Source organism: Aythya fuligula, chromosome 2 (assembly GCF_009819795.1).
Source record: "Aythya fuligula isolate bAytFul2 chromosome 2, bAytFul2.pri, whole genome shotgun sequence".
Classification (NCBI taxonomy): domain Eukaryota; kingdom Metazoa; phylum Chordata; class Aves; order Anseriformes; family Anatidae; genus Aythya; species Aythya fuligula.
In genome coordinates, this window is record NC_045560.1 from 80,433,580 (window position 1) to 80,447,451 (window position 13,872).

Genomic DNA, 13,872 nt, shown 5'->3' on the forward strand with positions numbered 1-13,872 from the left:
AAGACTGACTGTTACTAAACCAGCCCCTGCAACAACAATAACAAACACAATCCACAGCATGAAGAGCTTCTTAACAGCCTGTGCACTTTACCATTTTCCTGTACTGTTGACAATCTCTGTTAGAAGAGAGCACATATTTAAAATAAATTAAAGCCTCTGGCTCACTTTCCTGGACAAAGAACCCCAAAATTGTAGAATGGTACTCTAAGCACCAAAATGTGGCAGAACAACATTGATGTGTCTTTTCAGTGCTTTCCAAACCAGAATTGTCACTATGCACAACAGACCAGGTTGATCTAAAAGAGTACTTCCCAACACACTTGCTTTGGCACATAAGAAGGAAAGAAACAGGAAAAACTCCTTCCTGCAGAAAGCTGCTACATCTCTGCTAAGCTGGTTGACCCAGGAGGGTCACCTCAACCACAGCCCTTCTCCTCCTCAGTTTTGTAAGAACTTCACAGCCTAGCACAGCTGGTAATGAAATAAAACTGCAAATTCCTCTGTGTTCCTGATACTGGTGATTTGTTCTTGTGTGGACTAACACATGGACTTTCTAATCTCTGCCCTACATCAATTGGCAAATACTGAAACAACAACACAGAACTGGAGGAAAATAAAACATGTGCCTTGAAAACCTCTCCTTTGTCATAACCTTTCCTTCACTCATCGGTTGCCAGCCCAGCACGGCACTGCTTTATTTTCTTTTCCCTTTGGCACTTATTTCACTGTTTGCAGGCAAGATCAAACTGGAGAATTCAGTCTGTAATGCTAACTCTCTAAGCACCTTCTGGAAGATTACACGCAAATCCCCCTCTAGGTGTTCACTGTTGCCATAGCTCTTTCTCCTAAAAAGGAGAGCATCCTAAACAGTCTTGCACATCTGTAGAGGATACTCCTAGCTCTCTGAATTTAGAACAGAGAGGGAAGGACTGGGTCTTGTTAGAGCACATGCACATACCAACAGGATCTCACTAGAAATATCCCTTCTTGGGAAGGCAGGACCCCATTTTCCTTGCAGAGATTAGACTGGCGGCTGTCAGCGAGTCCTTTCTGCTTTCTTCTGGCTCTGCTTCCCAAATGGGAAGGAGCACAGGGACAGTGTTGTAAAGCAAGTGCTTTATTCCATCCCCATCCAGCCTCACAAGTGCTGCATTCTGTCTCAGCTGTGAAACATGTCACAGGATCTCTGTGTGTCATTTCCAAAATGTTGTGCTTTGCCCAATGGAATGGCTTCATGTCTCCATGGACAAGCCTCTCAAGCACTTTCTGGTGTTCCTCGGGAACATATAAAAGCCATGTCTAGGAGGCCAAGGAGAAACAAAACATTGACAACATGCATCCAAACTCAGGCACAGGCCTTTAAAGTCATTGGAAATATCAGTCACCTTTTCTATTTTAAGCACAGTTGCAAAGATGACAGAGTTAATGTCCTCTTGGCGGTGCTGGATCCTTACCAAAGGCAAATGGCAACAAAACTTGGAGGGTGAGTTGCATGCTGAGGAACAACATTTTCCCCTGGTGAGCAGCACAGCACTGGAGCAGGTTGCCCAGGAAAGCTGGGGAAACTCCACCCTTGGAAGGACTGTGGCTGACCTTATCTACTGATGGGTCTGCTCTCAGTGGGAGTTGGCCTCTGGAAATCCCTGTCAACCAACCTGTGTGATTCTCTCTCTTGTTCCTTTGCTGTCAACACCCCTTTTGCCTTCTCATCTCCATTTCTCATCCTCTCTGGCATTCTTGTGTCTTGACTAGCAGAGGGAGCCAGCTTGCTTGCTGTCAGCATACTTCTTTGGAACTTGGAGTCTCTCCAGCGTGGCCTTTCTCACCACCTAACCATTCAGTGAGCCTTTATCTTATCCTGATTTCTTGATGACTCTGCTCATCGTACTAAAACCACCACTTGTTTAATTTCTGGCATTTCTTCATTGCCTTGCACAACACTGATTTCTGCTACTTTTCAGAAGGCTTGACCCATTCTGTTCCTGTAATCAGGCTTGCAGCAAAATGCTTAGCACACAGTACAGTTTCCTTCCCTTCCTCCATTCCCCTTCCCCTATCCCCCAGACTCTTACAGATGTTGCCACCACCTTCCTCTTCTCCCACCACCCAACACCAGCCCTGCTCTCTCCTGGGACAGCAGAGTGATGACCACTATGCCATATTTGCCCCTCTTGTATTCTTTCACTCCATCTTTGCTCGAGACCTGCCACTGGGGTTGTTTCAGTCCTTGTTCTTCAAGGACATGCAACTACGGCGCACCAGCTCAATGTTTTGCAGTGTTTCTCATAGCTGTTTCCCAGCCAAGAAGGCAACAAGATTTCTTCACCAACACAAGAAGCTGGGGTGCCCAGCCTTACCTCTTTCACGGCTTTGCCTCTGCCTGTGCTCCTAATGATCTTGACTCTGAAGCTGGACTCTCAGAGTCTAATTCAGTCACTGATCTCTTGCCATTTAATGCTGATGTACCTTATTCAAAACCCAAGAGTAACAGCTGGGCAAAGCTGGAGAGGTGAATCAGGCCTACCATAACTTCTTACATTCAGAAACTAAAATCATATATTCTGGTTCCATAACCCTTTTACTAGGTTCATTTATTTTAAAAATAGACAAGCTGTCTACACAACATCAGGAGACCATTGGAGTAGATGAACAGTTTTGCTATCCTATCAGTAGACTACTGCCGTGGAATAGCAAAACTGAGATTATAATCTACATTGTCTGTTTGAAATGCCTAAAATTAAAATGTGACAAGGTCAACAAGGAGGACAAAACTGCATGACAACTTTTGGGGGTTCAGTAGAGAGCAGCTTTGTGTAGGCGGGAACAGCCTGGATGTAGGGGAGAAGGAAAGGGAGGTGCAAGCCATACCATGTTTCTAAATTTATTCATTGCTTAACACACGGGCACAGAACCTGGCTGAGGACAAGGCTTAAGTCTTCTCTCTCACAGGATCACAGGTAAATATTTAAACCAATTTAAGTAACTTTTCTGATGCTTTTAAAAGGTGGTCTGTACCTTGTATGGCTGTATAAGTAAATTGTAACATACCAGTGTTATACTGCAATCGTTACTCTTGATATATGCTTTTCTAGGTGTCAAGTTTTAGAGAAAATTAACTTGTCTGGCTAAGGAAAAGAGTTAGTTGAGGGCAGAATTAATCACAAGAAGGAAGATTTTCTCAGGGCAGTAACTGTCTTATTAATTAAAATCTTTAGTTTGATAAAGGAGTCCCATACTTCAGGTGAAGTAAAGGCCATTTTCATTCTGCAACAGCACAGCACTGTGCATTATCAGGCCAGGGACTCAGAGGAGTATACATTAGAGATAAGCAGAGAGATTTCTATCCTGATGCTTATTTGGCCAAGTTCTCAAAGGAAATCACACTGTGGTACAGATTTGGTATAGATTTCACAGTGACTGCCAGAAGAGCTGTAGTGGTTTAGTAAGCAACCACTCCATAATTACCTGTAGACTTGAGATATTTCTGCAGTGCCATTCCATAGGTATCAATCTTTCTTTACATAATGATGACAACAATAACAACAATGACATTTTCTGGTCTCTTGATTGGAAAACATGAAGCAGGTACTACTGGGCAAATATCCCAAAGTCTGGAATACTTCCAGCTTCAAGGAATCCACCAATTTCTGGGGAAAATAAAATTGTCAGAACGTACAGAAGAGGTGTCAGTTAGACTTCATGAATAAAATACTACAATCTAAAAGCAAATAACAACTTAGCCATACATGATACTAGTTGAAATGGGTAGCTAGACAGGGAAAGCCGATAAGCCTAAGAATTATGCATAAATACGTTCTCAGTATCAGCTCTTAATTCTATATAGATCAAAAATGAGGTAGCAGGAAGCTTAGATGTGTTATGACTCCATGTACTAAAACCACAGAAATATTTAGATTCCCCTGAGAACATTGCTTTGATGAATAACTTAAGAATGAAATGAAACAAAAATATGCAGCTTAAAAATCTGTACCCTTTTGAAAACCAAAGCCAGAAAGAAACACAAAGAAAAACGCAGCTCTGTAAAAGGGGATATATCTATAATTACAGAGAATTATCAGCTGAATAACAAAAACCTAACAAATTTCTGCTTCTAACAGGTGGCAAACAGTATCTGCATGGAAGATAAAATATATTACTAGGCTATTAGTTTTAGTAGGTGCCCACGCATTGTGTGGCACATGTAACATGTCTCACTAACATGCATTGCATGCATCATTTTAAACATTCAAACAGTAAAATTCCTTCTGTTGCCTCTTTCCAGATTGTAGCAATGGAACAGGTCTCAGAAGCAGTTGGCAAGTTTACAATTGATCTTTTCAAGAAGCTGAATGAGACCAACAAGGACAAAAACATTTTCTTTTCCCCCTGGAGTATATCATCTGCTCTGGCCCTGACATACCTGGGTGCAAAAGGCAATACAGCAAGAGAGATAGGAGAGGTAGGTTGCTGTGGTGCTCAGCATTGCCCAGCACTCCTGTTCAGACTCGGGGAAATGCCCAGTGTTCCTCTTTGGGGAAAACCATTGGGCTTTACACAAATGCATTGCTACTGCTGAGTGCAACTGCTGTGGAAGGGAGTTCAGCTTTGTGGCATGCCTGCATGAACGCTGATGTTCTGGGAGGGGAGCAGTGCTGTCCTTTGTTACTCTGTGGGATTTACACATTCTACAACTTCAGCATCCCTTTGATTAGTCACCCAAGCAGAATGAATTATCGTAAGGAGTAAAACAAAACAACCATTTTATCTCCATTAAGCTTTAGGTCATGCAAGTCCCTTCATGCCTGTTTCTTACCTTTGGAAACTCTGTCTGCAGGTTCTTCATTTCACTAAAGCTGCGGGAGCTGCTGGGTCATCTTCTGTGGCCAGACCTTCTCGGGGGAGACCAAAAAGAAGAAAAATGGTATCTATTAGAGATAATAGATAAGATAAAGAATCTCCAGAATCAAAATGTCCAGATATAGCTTTGGCAGTCCAGTATTTCTCACCTGTATCTCTCATTATATTTGAAGTACAAAACCCAACATGCTTCACAACACATTCAAGTTCAGTTCTCTTCACTCAGACTCAAAAGAAGGACAAGCCGCTGGGATATTTTGGAAGGTTTACTGTATGGTAAATCAGTCATTAACAGAGCCCTGCAAACTGCAGTGGTGGTAAATTTGGAGAGAGAAAATATAAGAGAGAGGAACACAAATCTCTTCCCACATGCATCACTTAAAATTTCATTAAAAATGTAATTGTTAAATGTATGGTTTCTCTTTCCAAGGACCCTGAGCATGAGCAAGCTGAAAATATCCACTCTGGCTTCAAGGAGCTCCTGGCTGCCATGAACAAACCCAGAAACACCTACTCACTGAGAAGTGCCAACCGTATCTATGTGGAAAAAACCTACCCATTGCTGCCTGTAAGTTGAACAGTTTTATCTCAGAGAGGATTAAGAAAAGCTGTAAAAAAAAATAAAATAAAATAAAAGTTTTTCATTGTATTTACTTGTCATTAATAGAACAGGTTTGAAGCTGTCCCCCAGTACTTCACATAAAAAGCCCTGACTTCCAGTGATAAGCTTCACTGGAAAATACCAGTTGCCTTCTCCCAGTATATAAGGATCTTCTGACAGTAATGCAGGATTTCTTTTCATGCAGTATGGCTTTATTATTAGGAAATTTATTATTAGGATTTGCAACACATGCAATTGCAAATGGGACATTAAAATAAGCACATCCATGGGATATGCACTGTCTTTCTCCCTTCTCCAAATTAAACTGGGAAGAAGAACAGGGAATTTTCTGTCCTTATTTCTTAACTGTTAACTCACAATCCAATAGAGAGCAAAAAACTAGATCCCACAGCCCTCTATGCACAAGAAGTTAACATGAAGTCCAAGAGCTAACAACTTCCTTTTTGGGGCTGAAAATATACAGTACATTATAGAACTTCTTTCTTTTTTTTTCTTGTTATTGTCAATTTCCAGACATACATACAGCTCAGCAAGAAATACTACAAGGCAGAGCCACAAAAGGTTAACTTTAAAACAGCACCTGAACAATGCAGGAAGGAAATCAACACCTGGGTGGAAAAGGAAACTGAGGGTAAGTTGAGCTTGACCCCAACATCTTCCCTCTGCTAATAAGTCAGCCTGACGCTCCCTTTGGGCAGGTGCCCTTGAATGGGCAGCAAGCAGAGATGCAGTGGGAAGGCAGAGCAAGAGCAGCACTGGGACAGCCCGAAATACCTGATGCAGACCTCAGTGAGGTCTTTGGGGAACTTCCTCCAAGGCAGGTGGGGATGGGTGCCTGCCTAGAGGAACTTTCCTTCACTGCCCAGAGGTGTGAGCCTCCTCATGCCTGGCCTAACCCGCTGGCAGAGGCAGCACACAGCTTTCTGCTCCCTGCTGCTTGCCATGAAGCTGTGGCAGCTTTGGAAACAGCAAACAGACTCATTGATTTGTGCCAGGGAAGCGAATTAGGGGGTAGGGAACTGAGGCATGGACTTTCTCACTACGGAGCTGAACTGAAGGAAAGACAAACAAAACGCCCTCACCATGCTACACTGGAATAAAACCTGACTTTTCTGATTTCAAAAGGTAAAATCAAGAATTTGCTGAATTCACAAGATGTGCAAAGCTACACCAAGCTGATCCTGGTAAATGCCATCTACTTCAAGGCAGAATGGGAAGAGAAATTTAACGGAGGAATAACAAACACGCAACCCTTCCGACTGAGCAAGGTGAGTTCTTCTTTGCCTTCCTTGCAGCGAACAGCCTGGTGACAGCACCTCCTGCTGCACTATCTCCATTCATCAGTCCTTACGTATCCCTGCACTAAACAGACTCTCTGAAAAGCTGGTTACAGCAAAACGTGGCAGTGGTCAGCTCACCAACATTTATGCAACGTCAAGACACTGCTCAGGCAAAGGATAACTAGATCCAGATAGATTATGCAGTTTCCAAAAACTAACTAGAGTCACGTAAGGCCTTTTTGCAAAACAGGGTTAAAATTCCCCTCATCATGAGCCCTTTGGTACAGAAACGAGTGTTGTCTTCTAAGGGTTGTGATGTGAAGAAAAACTGCACAACACTTGCTCTCTTAAACCATAAGCTGTTTCTCTGCTGTAGTGTTGGGTGGCTGTATGCCATGCCTGCTCTGTCCCCCTTAATCTTTGCAGACATTTCTCTCTTCCTCCTTCTGTGGGCTGCTGTGTATGTTCTGGGGCAAAGAGAAAATCAGTCAACTCAGTCCCCAGAAAAATGTTCTGGGGCAAATGCCAAGATCTACAATATTTCCCAGTCAAGAAGAGCTGTGGAAAAATTATGACAAATTGCTTTATAAGTCATCTTCATTCTTCTTTTCAAGGCATAATTTGTAACCCATAAATAAATACTTTACAGAACAAGTCTAAGCCTGTGAAGATGATGTATATGAGACATGTATTTCCAGTTCTTATCATGGAAACAATGAACTTCAAAATGATTGAGCTACCGTACGTGAAACGTGAACTCAGTATGTTCATCCTACTTCCCGATGACATCAAAGATGGTACTACAGGTCTGGAACAGGTAAAAAAAAAAAAAGCTATATCCGTTTTGTATCACCACCCAGATGTTAAAACAAAAAGGACAGACCAGTGACCATATCTCCCCCTCTGAGGACATGCCGTTTGATCTCCCCCGTTAACTGAATTAATTTCTTTTAATACCTATCTCATCCTGCTCTTGACATCTGTACGTAACTGGACCAAGCCATTTGGCACACAGCTGGGAATCTTCCAGCAACTTCTTTCATGTAATGACTGAAATAAAAGAGAGGACAGAAGTACCTCAGAGGATGGCAGCTGCAGGCGTTGGGTGCCCTGTCTTTTTTCTGCAATGAATTTGGCAGAGGTGGTGCTCAAAAACTTGCAACGCTGTGTCCCTTGTTTGCTTTACACTCTGTCTCTGATCATCAGTGAAACCAATTTGTATTTCGTGCTTTCACCTAAATGTTAAGTTTGCCACTTAAAATCTCATTCAATTGGTGAAAAAAATATTTTATAATCAATTGCTTTTCCCTTGCAATTATCAAATTTCTCCTCTTTCTTGAACAACAGCTAGAAAGAGAACTGACATATGAGAAGCTGTCTGAGTGGGCTGATTCAAAGAAGATGACAAATACTCTTGTGGATCTGCAGCTGCCTAAGTTCAAGCTGGAGGAGAAATGCGACCTCAGTGATTATCTGAGCATCATGGGAATGCGCCTTGCCTTCACCAGCAACGCTGATTTCAGTGGAATGGGTGCTAAGAAGGATTTGGCTATCTCCAAAGTTATTCACCAGTCTTTTGTTGCAGTTGATGAGGAAGGCACTGAGGCAGCTGCCGCTACTGCTGTTGTCATAGCCACAACTTCACTTATCAGCAATGTTCTGACATTCAAGGCTGATCACCCTTTCCACTTTTTCATCAGACACAACAAATCCAAGAGCATTCTCTTTTTTGGCAGATTCTGCTCCCCTTAGAATGAGTTATTCCTTGCTCCCAGGCAGCATCTAAAGTTCACTTATCAATAGAAAAATGTGAACTGCAGCATTCAAAGCTCAGCCTTAAGCCATATAGCCATAGGTACTGAAAGTTTATGTCCTTTTTCTTTCCACACGCCCCCAACTAAGGCAGCACCCAGAGACCACCCTGTGCCTCAAAGACTGTCATTCCACAGCTGCTTTCCATTGTGCTAATGAGACAGCTTTTCACAGAAAGCAGAATGCTGAATTTTGCTCCCTTGCATCAAACCTGCTTTTCTGGCTTTGTTGTTCAAGAGTAAGGAGGAGTCATAAAGGCTTTTTGCATGCAGCCCATCATCTAGCCCCGTGCCTGGTGCTGACTTCAAGGGAAATGCAGCCTATACTTTTAGACCTCTCAAAGAGGAAAAAATCCCCTAAGGAAGAGAAATAATAATAATAATAAAAAGTATTTAGAAATCTATACACTATACTCTCTTTTCCTTACTGGGAAACCTGCATTTGCATTAAAATAGTTTCCTTATCTTCACTGTTTTAAAGATTGTTGGAAGTTAATGAAATACTTAATACAAACCCAAATTCATCTCAAAATGCCCCTTATCTCCCCATCTCACCACATATACACAGGTACATCACACGCATTCTCTATATCGCCCTTGCAGCTTCATGAAAAAATGAGGCAGTGAGGGAAAACAGTCCAGCCTTTAACATTTAATTGCCGACTTCTGTTCGTTTTGTAGTACATCCTAATTTCTCTAAACTTTGAAGGATAAGGTTGCTAAGAGTTCCAACCAACATAAAGGCTAAGAAAACTACAAGCAACATGTCTTATTGCTTGCTGCCTCTTATTGATATGCAATCAAAAAACTCCAGAATCCAAATCTGCTTCCTCTTTTTAATTTAATGTAATTATACCTGTTTTCTTGGTAATACCTGCACAGTTTCCTGATATCAGATATCATGCATTGATAAATGTACAATTTGTAAGTTAAGAGTGCGTTTCAGCCAAGATCGTTCTGGTTCTGAGAGAAACACCAGTGAGAATTTGATTGATGCTTTACTTCATAATTTTGCCGTGATCTGCATTTAATCAATAAATGAACTCGGAGTTGTGTTTGTGCTACTCAAGGTACTGACTTACCCGGCTCTCTTAGAGCATCCTTTACAATGCATGGCTGACACACATTTCTACCCATGCCATTCCAAACCAACCACCACATCACCCCAAAAGACAAAGAGCTGGGTCAGTGTCTTAATACACCAGTGTCTTAATTCCTCTAGGCATCAAACAGCACTGAAAATGTTATTTTACACATACACAGTGTAAAATGTTATTTTACACTGAACATATTATTCTACACATTTACTAGACAAAACAAATCAAATCAAACTCTGGTGAGCAATTTTTTGCTCAGAGACTCAAAGCATCTGAATTTTCTTTCATGGTAAGCATTCCTTTTCCCTTTTTGACCACAGCTTATTGCACTACCTGCCTCCATTTGAACCTACCAAGAAGGCTCATCTGCCTGTCACAATACACTAGAAATAAGAAGTCCAACCTGAGCCTATAGCCCTCAAAAGCAGCTTCCAAATATCTCTTTCTGTGCTTTCCTATGCCTATAAGTAACTGCACAAAGCTTTGTAGCCATTATAGTACAAAGCAACCACACATCAGAGAACATTATATCAGGCAACCAGGTTTGAGGAGGAAAGTACTGTAAAAACATACACTCTCAGCAAAATTCCACCTATAATTACAGCTCACCCTCCACCTCGACAAAAGGCAGTCTGTTTGGAAATATGCCTCCACCCAACAAAGTACACCTGCATCATCTTCCCTGTACAAAGTGCTGCTTCTAAAATCAGTGCCCTCCCTTACCTGTAACCCCCAGAACAGGGTTCAGCTGTCTGTCATCACGGACCTGCCGTGGTGCAGCCCAACTGCATACTATTGACTCAGCTTTATTAAGAAATGTATCATTAAGGTGTCAAAAAAGCTTGTAAGTAATGGCCACACACACTAAGTCAAGTAAAACCACAAATAGAGGAGCTATTGTCAGGATTGAATAGTTAGCATAGCAAGGATTTAAAAGGAGAAACACTAACACAGAGAGGTTTTGAAACCTCAATTAAAAAAATTCAGTAATTGGAAGGCAACAACCTGCACCATCAAGGCTCAGCGTCTTCTGGGGAGCAACAAAGACCTCCCTCTATTGAGTAATGCCTGGCCAGCAAAGGCTCCTCAGAGTGGTAAGCATATAAATTCTTGGCCTTATGGCATGTTAGTTCAAGGTCTATGCTGTGCGTATTCAACAGTAAAAAGTTACTGGGAAAGACTAAACTTGTCTTAGACTAACCCTGTTTGCAGAGTCATGCTGTGTAATAGCAGAAGTTGCCCAAAGAAAGATGGGAAGAGTCCCATGCCAAACCCAATGAAAGGTCTTTCCATGCTGAATGTTGTGCATCCCTTCACTCATACCACAAGTAAAGGGGAAAAGGGGAGTTGGAAGAGTTTTGTTTGTGACTCTCTGTACTGCTTTCATGGTAACCAGGGTCTGGCCCACAGTTGAGGCTAACCCTTACAGAATCGTTCAGGCTAGAAGTGACCACCTGAGGTCATCTGGTCCTACTCCCCTGCTCAGGTGGGGTCAGGACTCTGTCTAGTTGGGTTTTGAGTATCTCCACCAGTTGAATGGGATTTCCCACAGTGTTAAAACAACAACAACAACAACAAAACATAACCAGACTTAGTCTAGGACTGATTTTAAATTGTGCTGCTTTTAAACAGATGCAACCACAAGAGAACTGATTGTCAAAAAAAAAAAAAAAAAAAAATGCCCAAAGAGTCCACTCAAATTACTGAGTAAGCCAATTACAGGTAGAAAGACGCAACCTCACATTCACATTGAGCAAGCTGGGGATGAAAGATGGCTTCAAAAAGTCTAAAATCACTTCATCGGATTGCCTGAGGAAAATGACTAGTTTTATCAGAAGACTTCTTATGACCATTTGTCAGAGGTCGATGTATTTGCAGACAACATGTCAGGAGTTTGATGCTGCAAAACACTGTTTCCAGCATTGTTTGCAGCAAGTCACTATTTCCTCTACGTGGCATGGAGAAACCAAGGGCACCTTCTCTTTCACGTGTTTGCTCCCCTTGGAAACTCTGCTCTCTCTTACTTAACAGGATCTTGCAGTGGATACCACAAAGGGTGTCTACACAATTTGGGCAACCTTTCTTAATCTTCCTGTATTTTTGACCAATCTTTGTAGCGTGTAGTACAGTAATTATCATCACTAACAGGTTTTTTTTTTTTTTCCTTCTCCTATACATTTAGCTAAAAAATAGGTAACAGCAGTTTCAGATATGTAGCAAGAACATTTCTTAAGCACATAACTAAACATAATAGTGTCTGCTATATTTCTGAAGAAAGAAAACAAGATGGATATTCCTATGAAAAATGCAGACACTTAGAAATAAAATATAAAAAAAGAGAGGCACATGTATCGCTCCTGAAACCTTGTACGGCATACATATCAGTCAGATTCAAAGTGGATATAAACACAAAATTGTATTTCTAGTTCTAAATATGCGTTTGAACTCTTTATACTGATGATTTTTCCATATAGGTTGACCGCATGCTGGTAATCTGTTTGTTCTGCATTTGTCATACTTGTGGGCAGGGAGCACTCCTAAGTAACCATACATGTAGCACAACAGATAAATAACAATCGCGAAGGAAATGGATCAATGCAGTTAATCTAAGCCACACAGATAAGAGCAGAGGAAAACTGGAATTGCTAATTACGTTGGTTAAAGTAAAATATTTGTATACAGATAACTGCCTTGTATTACGTCTTTACTGATCTCTGACTTTACACATTTTGCTGTTTTCACTCTCTACTCCAACACAACAAACAGCTTCAGTAAAACAAGTCATTACAAGCAGAGCTTCCAAGCAGTTTTTTGTGGATGATCCAAACGCCCTTCATTTGTAACAGAGGAATAAGGAGCTTGGTATGGTGCAGGGCCTTTAGTTATCTAAACCACCTTCACCTCCTCTGCTAGGAGCCACATTCTGTTAAAGCACCATCCAACAGTTCAAGTGACCCCAGTGTTCACTTACACCTCATCATTTATTTTAGGTGACTGTGGTAGCACCTTCTGAGCTCCCTTGAGGATCTGATTTCTGAGACATAAGAGGACAAGTGTAAAACGTCACAAAATAAGGATTTTATGTGACCTGACAGCCACAAGTATTCAAACCTTTCTCCTCTGAAATTTGACAACAGTCACACTTTGCCATCTGACAACAGCAATAACAACCTACTTCAGTACTCCATTTCAGTCAAATCTTTTAGATTAGTTTATATTAATTTCACAATTTCGCAGAGTAAGAAGAAAATGAAGCTATAAAATTATTTCAGCGTGTCCCTTATCAATGCAGTGTGTCTCTATTCTCTTCTGCAATTCCCATAGTTTTGCAGGCCAGACACCACTGGGAGAAAGGCATACTGGCCTTCATGTTTCAGGACGCACACCAACTAACAGTGGTTTTGAACCTCACCCTCCTTCTGTCCCTCTCTGTAAATTCTGCAAGCTGGTGATGGAGAGAAGAAATGGGAATAAATGAGGGAACGGGCACGTTAATACAAGAGGAGGATGTAGGGAAGAAAAGGGAGGTGCAACCATTTCTACATTTCCAAAAGTATTCGTTGCCTCACATACCACCAACAGATCCTGACTGAGGACATCTTAACTCTTCCCTCTCTCGCAGGATTCAGGTAGTGTAAACATTCATATCTATATAACCAGCTTTATTTTGGAAGTCTTAAAAATTTGTATAAATTCCTTGGAACTGAGCAGTTAAATGATGGCATAAATGTCATGCAGGGGTAGGGGCTGTTCGTTTTTTAGTACAAACTGCAGCGCTTTGGAAAACACCATGCAAAGGGCGCAGTGATCAGGATGCAAACCCAGACTGTGCAAAACCTGTGCAGCCTGAGAGGGCAGAAAGTTTCCTCACAGTGTGCAGGGTGCCTGCCTTAATCACCAGGCTATGAGTTGGTTTAGGATCAGGGGAGTGAGTATAGACTGAAGGACAGAATGCTCTCTTAGAGACACATGACAGCATGACTCTGTAACACAGTATTGGGTGTATTGGCTCAAGCCTCTGCTTCATTCATATAAAAAAAGCTACTAGATCAGGCATCCAGATTTTTTCTTTCCCAGATGACCAAATTGTCTAGTGGATTGATGAACTTCACACAAACCTGCACTTGTTCTCTCTCTCAAGCCTGAGAAATGTCTGATTGCTGCGTGCAGATTCAGTTCAGGCACATGCTGGAAATAGCAGAGAG

The 13,872-nt window shown here is 41.6% G+C and overlaps 1 protein-coding gene across 1 annotated transcript; it reads left to right on the top strand.

The window, feature by feature from the left end:
• The first annotated feature begins 2,894 nt into the window (after positions 1–2,894).
• On the top strand, positions 2,895–8,511 carry LOC116485367 (heterochromatin-associated protein MENT-like). The gene is made up of 8 exons (XM_032180667.1): positions 2,895–2,957; positions 4,283–4,459; positions 4,835–4,921; positions 5,288–5,425; positions 5,993–6,110; positions 6,605–6,747; positions 7,409–7,576; positions 8,107–8,511. Exons 2-8 carry the CDS (start codon positions 4,292–4,294, stop codon positions 8,509–8,511), a joined length of 1,227 nt encoding a protein of 408 aa, XP_032036558.1. The 5' UTR covers positions 2,895–2,957; positions 4,283–4,291.
• The last annotated feature ends 5,361 nt before the right edge of the window (positions 8,512–13,872 follow it).

Coding starts and splice junctions, on each gene's coding strand:
- LOC116485367 (XM_032180667.1), top strand. CDS start 4,292: ATGGAACAGGTCTCAGAAGCAGTTGGCAAGTTTACAATTGATCTTTTC. Junction 4,460..4,834: donor CAGCAAGAGAGATAGGAGAG/GTAGGTTGCTGT, acceptor CTCTGTCTGCAG/GTTCTTCATTTCACTAAAGC. Junction 5,426..5,992: donor AAACCTACCCATTGCTGCCT/GTAAGTTGAACA, acceptor GTCAATTTCCAG/ACATACATACAGCTCAGCAA.